This window comes from Panthera uncia (assembly GCF_023721935.1).
Source record: "Panthera uncia isolate 11264 chromosome D3 unlocalized genomic scaffold, Puncia_PCG_1.0 HiC_scaffold_8, whole genome shotgun sequence".
Taxonomy (NCBI): domain Eukaryota; kingdom Metazoa; phylum Chordata; class Mammalia; order Carnivora; family Felidae; genus Panthera; species Panthera uncia.
Genome location: NW_026057586.1, coordinates 47,314,878 through 47,327,053, shown reverse-complemented (window position 1 = coordinate 47,327,053; position 12,176 = coordinate 47,314,878). Strand labels below are relative to the sequence as shown.

Genomic DNA, 12,176 nt, shown 5'->3' with positions numbered 1-12,176 from the left:
CTGTAGAACCAGCGGCAGGTAGCACATGCACTTGGTAGCAGAAGGTAGAGCTTTCCAGAAGGTGTAGATTCCACACAGCCCAGCTCAAGTGGCACCATATTCGCTTAGAATGACTACATACTAGGGCCTTGTTGGCCTAAAGGCTCTAATTCTGTCTTCTAGTTGAAAGACTTTGGGTTTTGACCTTTGAGTTTGGGGAATGTTGCTTCTCTCATATGACCCCTCTTCTCCCTCACTTAATACCCCTCTTGGCCTCCACACAGTGAGCCCATGCATGGGTTATCTTATTACTATGCAAACAATTACCCCCAAACTTTGCAGCTTAAAGCATCAAACAGTTATTATCTTGCCCAGTTTCTGTGGATCAGGAATTCAGGAGTGGATGGCTCAGGGTCTCTTATAAGGTTGTAGTCAAGATGGCAGCCAGGACTGGAGTCATCAGAACTGGAGGCTCCATTTCCAAGCTCACTCATGTGGTTGTCACAGGCCTCTGTTCCTTGCTGGCTGCTGAGTGGAAGTCTCAGTTCCTCATCACATGAGGCCTCCATAGGCCGCCTCAGGGTCCTTGTGACATGGCACCTGGCTTCCCCTAAAGTAATTGGTAGAAAACGAGACAGAGAGAGAGATGTGGAGCAAGAGAGAGAGAGAGACAGAGAGAGAGAAATTCAAAATAGAAACCATAATCTTTTATAACCTAATTGCAGCAAAAACATATCCTCCCTTCCTCCCTACTCTATTGGCTAGAAACCAGTCACTAAGTCCAGCCCACACTCAAGGAAGAGAACTAAGCTCCACCTCTTGAAGACAAGAGTATCAAAGAATTTATGGACATATTTTAAAAACCACTTTAGCCCATCAGAAAGACAATATTTAATCTCAATAGGATGATTTAAGATGTTACCCTGGAATACTTCCAGACTCTGAGATCATAACTCTGTGACTTTGTCAGTTTGCAGATTCTAGGGAACGTCAGTGAACTGAGGGCTCGGTAATGGTGTTCTCCTCCCCTGCTCCAGGTTATTTCTGTTTTCCCTGTGAAGGGTATTTTGTCCTGCCCCGCTCTGAGGTGATCAGTGCCTCTTATTTTCATCTCTCAATTACTCCTTTCTTGATTGGTTTTCATCTTAAGGGTGGGAAGTGTCAGGAGCAGAGGTGAAGTAGCTGTCACAAAATTGTGACTTCATGCCTCCACCATGATCATGCCGCTTAGGTGGCATTGAGAAAAAATCTGTATACCTACTGGAGCAGTCAGACATGGCTTCTGTACCCAGGGGAATGTATGATCACTTAGGAAATGCACACCATCTGCTCTTGGGGGAAGTTTTTAAAAAATTTTGTTTCTAGAGATTCATTTTGTAACTGATAGATATTAACCAGTTCTGTCATTTAAACAAGAAACCAGTGGCCTAGATTTCTTAGGATAGCTATAGGTTAAATGAACACTTTGGTTTAGTAGTCATCTAGAATAGAAGGATCTTACTTGTTTCTGTGTGACTATTATTTTTCTTTCTTTTTAAAAAGTGTTTATTTTTGAGAGAGAGAGCTAGACAGTGAGTAGGGGAGGGGCAGAGAGAGAGGGAGACAGAATCCCAAGCAGACTCCAGGCTGTCAGCACAGACTGTAACGCGGGGCTCAAACTCACAAACTGTGAGATCATGACCTGAGCCAAAACCAAGAATGGGACGCTTAACTGACAGAGCCACCGAGGCACCCCATCTTCTTAACGGAAGCATATTCTTGCTTGTAAAACTCAGTGATGTTCATGCTCAACATTTTAAGTGATCTAAAATGGTACAAAGTAGAAAGTTCAAATACTATCTTCAATTCTTCTCTCTCAAGACGACCATGAACAGGTTGATCGTATCTTTCCAGATGGACCTTTGTGCTTGTTATGTGGGTTAATATTGCCATAGGCTCTTCTAATGCTTGTGCTGTTGATCCTACAATTCCAATTTTAGGTTTCTTCCTATGGTGGTTACCTCACCTACCAAATCAAGTCCTTTGGGCTACCTGGCGACATGGTTCTTCTAGAAAAGAAGCCGGATGTGCAGCTCACTGTAGGTATCACAACATGACCCAAGTGGCTGGAAGTGGCAGTTGCAGTTGGTTGCTGACCCAGTTTTAGGACATCTTGATCAGTGGCCTATAAGAAAATTGTATTAAGTCATTTCCAATATTTTATAGCAACTACAAAGGAAGTTGAGAGCAGGTAGCCCCTCCTCAGGATCCTGCTTCCCCTGATCATCCCAGCCCCCGTGGTTTCTCTTGTCTCCCCTCCCAAAGAATGTAACTGTATCTCACGCTTGCTTCTCTTAAGTTATTGCTTCATGGTAAACTTATTTGTATGTTTTTATCTTTCAATTCAGTCTCACAAATGTTTTTGAGACCTTCCAGTTTACAAGGCCACATTGCTGGGCTCCTAAAGGACAGGTGACCCTGTCTTTAACAAGAGTGTAATCTAAGAAGGGAGATGAAAGACATATGCAAATAGCTACAATCCACTGAACAATAAGCATTGAGGTAAAGTTCAAACAAGACTCTCGGGCAGCTGGGGTCCAACTGGGGGCTTATGTAGTTGAGAGGCCCACAGAAGGTTTCATGGAAAGGGTTAATTTGGGGCCAGAACTTTAAGCCTTGGCATGACAGGAGAAGTGCCCTTCCAGGGGCAAAGAATAGGATAAACCAAGGCAGGGGGGCAGTGCGCAAGGGGTGACCTGTCCAACTTGGCTGTATTAAGAGTGATTCCCGAGTCATAGAAAACAAACCTGGAAGGGTGGGAAAGAGGATGTTTAATGCTACGATAAGGAATTTGAGTTGATATAGACGGTAGGGAGCCATTTTGGTTTCTTGAGAAGAGAAGTGACATCTATACAGTATGTACCAGCCACATAGTCTACAACTGCAACCTAGAAAATTCCTCGAGGGCAGGGTTAACGTCACATTCTGCTTTGAATCTCCTAAAGTACAGGGCCCAGTGTCTTGAACAGAACTGAGGTGCCTGAGCCTGAACTTGATGCCGTTTCTGGTTTATGTGCTGTGGTTAATGCAGTGCAATTCCAGCTTCCTGAAGGTTTTTGTGTGTCATTCCCTGTACAGTAGGGACGAGCGAGTCTCACACATCTCGTCACAGCTGAGAGCCTTGCATTCTGGCCAATTTTTGTGTTTAGGCACTGCTGGGTTGTGTTTTGTTTTTACTGGCACCCAAATTTATTGAACTGTCGTTTCAAAAACTTCAAAGAACCTTTGTAAAACATGTTGAAAATGAGGCCCTGAAGACTTAAAAAATTTTTTTTTAATCTTTATTTTATTTTTGAGACAGAGAGAGACAGAATTTGAGTGGGGGAGGGGCAGAGAGGGAGACACACACACAGAATGCGAAGCAGGCTCCAGGCTCCATGCTGTCAGCACAGAGCCCGATGCAGGGCTTGAACTCACAACCGCGAGATCATGACCTGAGCCGAAGTCAGAAGCTCAACCAACTGAGCCACCCAGGCCCCCAGAGATGTTTTAGAGGAAAAAAATAGCTCCATAATAAAAATGCCATCATGGCAGTGCTGTATTTCAGTTTCCTATTTTTTCAGAATATCTTAAGTTCGGGCCATTAATATACCAATATTTTATTGCCAAAGAGTTTATTACACAGGCAGTTGGAATTCACGGAAAAGTGAGGACCAAAATTTCTTCTTAATTTTCCCTCCCAAGATGGAAAATAATTTAGGCTCATGAAGCATTCAGTCTGCTGCTTTGTTCCAAACCACCATAATTAAAAGCCTACGGGGCATGTTTTTTAGATTAAGCTTTTCAGTGATTGTGATTGCAGATAATGGTCTTCTTTCTCAAATGCCAGCACTAGCGAATGGAACCCTTTTGGGTTTGGGTTTGTAACAGAAAAGCTGGGGTTTTTGTGTGAGGGTTTGGGGTGGAGGTGTTGGTGGGTTTTGACCTTCCCATTATGCCCTGTCAGGAGTCCCAAAGAGCCCCTGCTATGAGGAGGGAGGTTCAGAGGCTGAGAGTGAGCAGGGCTGGATCCCACAGGGAGTGGGCTATGGGGGCTTCCTCCCCCACGTGCCAGCTCTGCAGCAACCTGTCTATGCAGCCTGCACATAGCCCTTCTCCCCACCCCACCCTCCTCACTAACTCACCCACCAAAGCACTTTCTGGTTACTACAGCCTGGATCTGTCAGCCGTCATGGAAAGTCACCTCATGCATTGACTGCAAAGCATGGTTTTTTGTAAAAAAAAAAAAAATAAATAAATAAATTAAAATAAAATAAATTCCATCTTTATATAGCCACTTTCAGTCAAGGGGATTTTCCTGGTTTCCTGTTTGCAAACATGCACCATATTAGGTATTATTTCTCTGTTGTGACATATCTCATGTTTTTCTTTAAACAGGGTCAGCGCATGTCCATCATCCATGAGGAGCCAAATAACCCACGGCCAGACCGTCTGTATCACGTGCGTGTGCAGGTGGTGGAGGTAAAGGAAAAACACACATAAAAAGGTTCTTGATGATCCTTTTTGTTCCATAACTTAGTTCTTTTTTTTTTAAGATTTAAGTTTTTATTTTAATTCCACTTAGTTAACATACAGTGTTATATTAGTTTCAGGTGTACAATATAGTGATTCGACACTTCCATACATCACCCTGTGCTCATCATGACAAGTGCCCTCCTTAATCCCCATCAGCTGTTTAACCCACTCACCCCTCCCCGAGTAACCGTCAGATTGTTCTCTATAATCAATCATCTGTTTCTTGCTTTGTTTCTCTCTCTCTCTTATTTTTTCTCTTTGCTTGTTTTTTTGTTTGTTTGTTTCTTAAATTCCACAAATGAGTGAAATCATATGGTGTGTGTCTTTCTCTGACTGACTTATTTCATTTAGCATTAGACTCTCTAGCTCTGTCCATGTCATTGCAAATGGCAAGATTTTATTCTATTTTATGTCTGAATAATATTCCAGTGTGTGTGTGTGTGTGTGTGTGTGTGTGTGTGTGTGTGTGTGTGTGTTACACCTCCTCTTTATCCATTCATCAGTAAGTGGACACTCGGGCTGCTTCCATATCTTGGCTATTGCAAATAATGCTGCTATAAACATTGGATGCATGTATCCCTTTGAATTAGTGTCCTGTATTGTTTGGGTAAATACCCAATAGTGTGATTGCTGGATCATAGGGTAGTTCTACCATTAACTTTTTGAAGAACCTCTGTCCTGTTTTCCAGAGTCGCTGGACTGGTTTGCCTTCCCACCAACAGTGTAAGAGGGTTTTTCTTTCTCCACATCCTTGCAGCTACCTGTTTTTTCTTGTGTTGTTGATTTCAGCCATTCTGACAGATTTGAAGTGATATCTCATTGTAGTTTTGATTTGTATTTCCCCAATGATGACTGATGTTGAGCATCTTTTCTTTTTTTTAATTTAATTTATTTTTTTAATTTATATCCAAGTCAGTTAGCATATAGTGCCACAATGATTTCAGGAGTAGATTCCTTAATGCCCCTTACCCATTTAGCCCATCCCCTCTCTCACAACCCCTCAGCAACCTTCTGTTTGTTCTCCATATTTAAGAGTCTCTTATGTTTTGTCTCCCTCCCTGTTTTTATATTATTTTTGCTTCTCTTCCCTTGTGTTCATCTGTTTTATATCTTAAATTCCTCATATGAGTGAAGTATGATATTTGTCTTTCTCTAATTTCGCTTAGCATAATACCCTCTAGTTCCATCCACATAGTTGCAAATGGCAAGATTTCATTCTTTTGGATTGCCGAGTAATACTCCATTTCTACAACTTAGTCCTTTCAAGCAATTATGAGTTTTGACTTATTTTATGAATTCAAAATATTAATTATATTTCTAGACATATATTTCATGTGTATAAATTTAAAATATAAATTGTGTAGAATATACAGAGTTTCATCTTCATAGGGCTTTGTTTATACTATCTGTATGGCACTTAGCATGGTCTCTCCTGTTTTACAGGTAATTATCATTGTCTTATAAACCCTGTGAGCTTGTAAATGCTGTGATCTCATGCCTTCCTCAGTGGCCAACAAAAGCTTGGGATGAATGGATAGAAAAGCCACAAAAACAGTCTAATACCAAAAGAAATAAGATTAAGATAAATAAATAAAGGAAAGCTTATGAAATCATAAAACATATTACATTTACTTGGTTATGACAACTTCTTTAAAATAGTGTTCCACTTGTATTATTAAGTATGTCCAGGGGTGCCTGGGTGACCCAGTCGGTTAAGTGTCTGACTTCAGCTCAGGTCATGATCTAGTGGTCCATGGGTTCAAGCCTTGCATTGGGCTTTCTGCTGTCAGCACAGAAGCCCACTTCAGATCCTCACCTCCCCTTTTCTCTGTACCTCCCCTACTTGCACACACATTCAAAAATAAACATTAAGGGGTGCCTGGGTGGCTCAGTCAGTTAAGCATCCGACTTTGGCTCAGGTCATGATCTTCGCAGTTCGTGATTTCGAGCCCCGCATAGGGCTCTGTGCTTACAGCATGGAGACTGGAGCCTGCTTCGGATTCTGTGTCTCCCTCTCTCTCTGCCCCTCTCCCACTCATGCTCTGTCTCTCTTTCGCTCCCAAAAATAAACATTAAAAAAAAATTTTTTTAAATATGTCTGATACCTCAAGATGATACTTTTCAAGTACTTTGAATCTGTAGACATATTTTAACATTTCTGTACAGGTCCATCCATTCAATAGAATACTACTTGGCAATAAATGAAACAAAGCATTGATACCTATGACAACATGGATGAACCTCAAAAGCAATATATTGCTTTTGTATTGAAAGAAGCAAGACACACACCACATATTCTATTTATATGAGAGTGGACATGCCAGCAAAATTGGTGGAGGAGGAACCTCCAGAAATTCTCTCCTCTGTAAAAGCAATGAGAAATCTGGCAAAAATGGTTAGAATCAAGTATGTTAGAACCTGGACATTGATCAGAGGCTTACAACAATCTGAAAAGTGTTTATTCAAGAAAAATGGCTGAATTTTGGTAAGAACATCGGGCTTTGTGGCAGTCAGCTTGCTCTGTACCCATCCCCCACCTCCACAGTAGCTTTGAAAAACAATAGCCCACCAGCAAGGTGACTGCCAGTAGCCCAGCAACCATCAGGGGAGACAGTGGCATCGGAGCTTATACAAAGCTTCACTCCCAGAGAACTATCATGATTTGACCTGTCTGGAGGTTTTCTGGAAGATTCTACCTCTAAGCTGTCTTTGTTTGACCTGACTTGGAACTGTCTCCAAAATGAAAAGCTTTTCCCTTGGGATGTCTGAAAACATTTAGAGGCGGTTGCTTAACTTCATGGCTGCCTGAGGTGATGGATAACAGTTGGGACTAATAATAGGCTAATCACAAAACTTAAAAAGCTGGGAATGAGATGTCCATAGGGGCTTTGGAAAGCTCCAACACAATCTTGGGAAGGTAGAAGGCCACACATACTCAGGGCTGTGAGCATGCTCAGGAAAGACCTGACACTGCCCTAAGCCCTCACCTCTAGCTGACCTTGAGGCTTAGAATAAACCAGAAGTGAAGGCTAAAACAGAGTTGTCAGCTGCCTGGCTGAGTGTTGAGGGGTCCCTCAACATACACACAAACCCCTTGGCAGATACTAAGAGACTTTTCGGTTTTATGCATTTAAAGAAATCTCTGTCCAGTCACTAGCTGACCACTAAGCTACCTAAGCAGAGACTTTCATGGCCTTACATGACAAAGAATACAGACTTTACAGAATTAGTTCAGAAAACTCATTAAACAAAGACACGAACAACAATAGTAAATAGCAACAGCAACACATTCTGGGGAGGGGGGAGAAATATGATTTCCTGAGTTGCCATGTTACATTATGTTAAATGTCCAGTTTTCCACAAAAAAATATGAGACATGAAAAAGAAACAGGAAAGCATGGTCCATGCACAGGAGGGAAAGGCAATAAATAAATAGAAACTGTCCCTAAGGAAGCCCAGACATTGGACTTACTACACAAAGACTTTAAATCAACATACATCAAAGAACTAAAGAATACCATGTCTAAAGAACTAAAGTAAAATATGAGAACAATATCTCACCAAATGCAATATACTAGTAAAGAAATAGGAATTATAAAAAAAAGAACCAAATAGAAATTCTAGGGTTGAAAATTACGATATCTGAAAATGAAGAATTTACTAGAAGAGCTGCTGTGGACTGGGTTGTGTTCTCTCCAAATTTATGTGTTGAAGCCCTGGTCTCTAGTTTGAGTGTATTTGGAGTAAAGAAGTAATTAAGGTTAAATAAGATCATAAGGATAGAGCTGTGATCTGATAGAATCAATGCCCTTATAAAAGGAGACACCAGAAAACTCACTCTCTCTGTCTACCACATAAGAACACAGTGAGAAGGCAACCATGTGTAAGCTAGTAAGAAAATTCTCACCAGGGACCAAACTGGCTGGCAATCTTGATCTGGGACTTCTAGCCTCTATAACTTTGAGAAAACAGATTTCTGTTGTTTAAGCCATTGAGTCTATGGTGTTTTGTTATGGCAGCCAGGCTGACTAAGACCAGGGCTCGACAACAGAGTTGAACAGGCAGAAGAAAGGATCAGCCAATTTGAAGGTCAATTGAGATTATTCAGTCTGAGGAACAGAAAGTAAAAAGAGTGAGGAAAAACAAACAGACTCTCAAAGACGTATGAGACACCATCAAATGTACCAACATGTGAATAATTGAAGTACCAGAACAAGAGGAGAGAGAAACAAAGAAAGAAACAATATTTAAAGAAATAATGGCTGCAAAACTTATCAGATTTGATGAAAATCATTAATCTACACATCCAAGCTCAACAAACTTCATGTCGGATAAATGCAAGAGATCATAGTAAAGATTCTGAAAGACAAAGACAATCTTAAAAGCAATGGGAGAGAAGCACATCACATACAAGGGTCCTCAATAAGGTTAAGACCTAACTGTTCACCAGAAACCATGGAAGTCAGAAGGCAGTGGGGCAGCATTCAAAGTGCTAAAAGAAACATGCAGCAAAGAATTACATATCCAGAAAAATGTCCTTCAAAAATGGAGGAGAAATGAAGACATTCCATTATAAACAAAACAGGGAGAATTCAGTGCTATCCCGCCCTCCTTATAAGAAATACTAATGGGAATCTTTAGACAGAAATGAAAGGACACTATAGACAATAACTTCAATCCCTGTTAGAAATGAAAAACACTTGTAAAGGTAACTACATAGGTAAATATGAAAGGCAGTAAAAATATATCTTTTGTTTGTAACCTTCTGATTTAAAAGACAACTGCTTAAAGCAATAATTATAAGTAATTATAAGTCTGTGTTGATCAGCATACAGTGTATAAAGACATAATGTATATGATAATAAGAGCACAACAGAGCAGGTGAAGAAATGAATAGAAGATAAGCATTTGTGTACTATTGAAATAGTTTGTATTTATTGATTGATTTTTAAGTGTTATTTTAAATTTATTTTGAGAGAGAGCAAGTGAGAGAGCAAGCATGAGTGGGGAAGGGGCAGAGAGAGAGGGAAAGAGAGAATCCCAAGCAGGTTTCACACTAGCAGCACAGAACTCTTGAACTGTGAGATCATGACCCAAGCCGAAACCAAGAGTCAGATGCCTAACTGACTGAGCCACCCGGGCGTCCCTAAAGCTTGTATTTACATAAATGGTCCAACAAGGGTAAAGCTAGAGACAGTTGCCTGGGGCTTGGGATGGGAATAGGCAGTAACTACAAATGGGCACAAGGGTTCTTTTGGGGGTAGGGGGATGAAAATGTAAAACTACATTGTGGTGATGGTTGCATGCTTCTGTAAATTTACTAAAAATTGTACGCTTAAAATAAGGGAATATAATTGTATGCAAATCATACCTCAAGCTGTTAAAAATATAAACTAAAATTATATTAGTATCTTATTTATATGTAAATAATAATAGATACCATTTATTGAATGTCTACTACATGTTAGGCACTGGGCTAAACACTTTATGTACATTATATTATTTAATTTGCTTTAATCCTCTACTATATAGGACACTATAGGACACATAATCCTCATCATACTGCTGAGAGATTAGATATTATTATGCCCATTTAAGACATATGGAAGCCAAGTTTTAAGGAGGCAACAGAATATAAAGGTTAAATGTGCAGTCTTTTAGGGATGACTGGGTGGCTCAGTCGTTTAAGCCTCCGACTTCAGCTCAGGTCATGATCTTACACTTCCTGAGTTCAAGTCCCATGTCGAGCTCTGCGCTAACAGCCTGGAGCCCGTTTCCAGTTCTGTGTCTCCCTCTCTCTCTGCCCCTCCACTGCTCATGCTCTGTCTCTCTCTCTCAAAAATAAACAAACATGAAAAAAAAATTCTTTCTCTAAGTGCAGGCTTTTATATGAAGAGATACTCAACATCACTAATTAGTAGAGAAATGCAAATCAAAACCAACGGGATGCCATCTCACAGTCATTAGGATGGCTACTGTTAAAAATAAAACAGAATAACAAGTGTCGGCGAGGATGTGCAGAAATTGGAACACATGTGCACTGTTGGTGAGATTATAAAACAGTGCGAGCCACTGTGGAAAAGAGTATTGAGATTTAAAAAAATTTTAAAGATAGAATGACCACGTGATCCAGCAATCCCACTTCTGAGTATATACCCAAAAGAATTGAAAATAGCGTTTTGAACAGCTATTCACACATCCATGTTCATTTCAGCACTATTCACAGTAGATAAGAGGTGGCAGATGACAGATGAACGGATAAAGAAAATATGGTATATACATATGTTGGAATATTATATTACCTTAAAAAGGAAATCCTATCACGTGCTAGAATATGATAGATCTAGCTAGTTAGATGCTGGAACGTAATGTGAAGATTTTATGCTGAGTGGAATAAGCCAGTCACCAAAAGACAAATACTGAGTGATTCCACTTACATGAGGTATTTAAAGTAATCGAATTCATAATATCAGAAAGTAGAATGGTGGTTTTCAGGAATTGGCGGGAGAGGAGAAATTGCTTAATAGGTACAGAGTTTCCATTTTGCAAGATGATAAAGGTCTAGGATGTGTTATACAACAATGTGAATATAATTAATGCTATTCTACTGTACATTTAAAAATGGCTGAAATGGTAAATTTTATGTGATGTGCCTTTTACCATCATAAAAGTAAAATGTAAATGTGTGTGTGCAAGAAAAGATTGTACTTTCTGTCCCAATTATGCACATTTAATGAGTGATCTAACTGCATGACTCAGTGGGTTTCCTTAAGCCTTTCTCCTGTATCATTCTCATTCATTTTGTGCTTGCACACACAAAAGTGCATTTTTAAAAAAAAGTTATTTATTTATGTATTTATTTATTTATTTGAGAGAGAGAGAGAGAGTTGGTTAGAGGGACAGAGGAAGCGAGAAGTGGAGGGAGGGAGGGAAAGGGAGAGAGAGAGAGAGAGAGAGAGAGAGAGAGAATATTTTAAACAGGCTCCATGCACAACATGGAGCCCAAGGTGGGGCTCAGTCCCATAACCCTGGGATCATGACCTGAGCCAAAATCAAGAGTCAGATACTCTGCGGCGCCAGGGTGGCTGAGTCTATTAAGTGTCTGACTCTTGATTTTGGCTCAGGTCATGATCTCACAGTTCCTGAGATCGAGCCCCGTCTCTGTCTCCACACTGACAGCAAGGAGCCTGCCTGGGATTCTCTCTCTCCCTCACTCTCTGCCCCTCCCTTGCTCTCTCTCTCTCTCTCTCTCTCTCTCAAAAAAATAAACTTTAAAAAAAAGTTTAAAAAAGAGAGACATTCAACCAATTGAGCCACCAGGTGCCCCAAAAGTGCATTTTAAAATAAGTAAACACTAGGAAATCTTATTGCATTTCATTGTGCCTTATTTCCTGCCTTCATTTTTTCCCCTTTCATGTGGCACTCTCTTTTCTTAGGAATAACCCAGGACACCTGACTCTAAATATAAATCTGCTATCTTATACTAACTTCTGTTCTCTCCTCTCCTCGTCTCCTCCTCCCCTCCTCCCCTCCTCCCTTCCTCCCTTCCTCCCTTCCTCCCTGCCTCCTTGCCCTGCCCTTCCCTTCCCTTCCCTTCCCTTCCCTTCCCTTCCCTTCCCTTCCCTTCCCTTCCCTTCCCTTCC

General features: G+C 40.6%; 1 protein-coding gene across 1 annotated transcript in view; it reads left to right on the top strand.

Annotated features, from left to right (window-relative positions):
* The window catches only part of LAMA3 (laminin subunit alpha 3), a 279,507-nt gene that overhangs the window by 190,026 nt on the left and 77,305 nt on the right, over positions 1 to 12,176 (top strand). The window contains exons 36-37 of the mRNA XM_049619625.1: positions 1,959 to 2,057; positions 4,396 to 4,479. Coding sequence (XP_049475582.1) covers positions 1,959 to 2,057; positions 4,396 to 4,479 — 183 coding nt within the window. The remainder of the gene's footprint in view (positions 1 to 1,958; positions 2,058 to 4,395; positions 4,480 to 12,176) is intronic.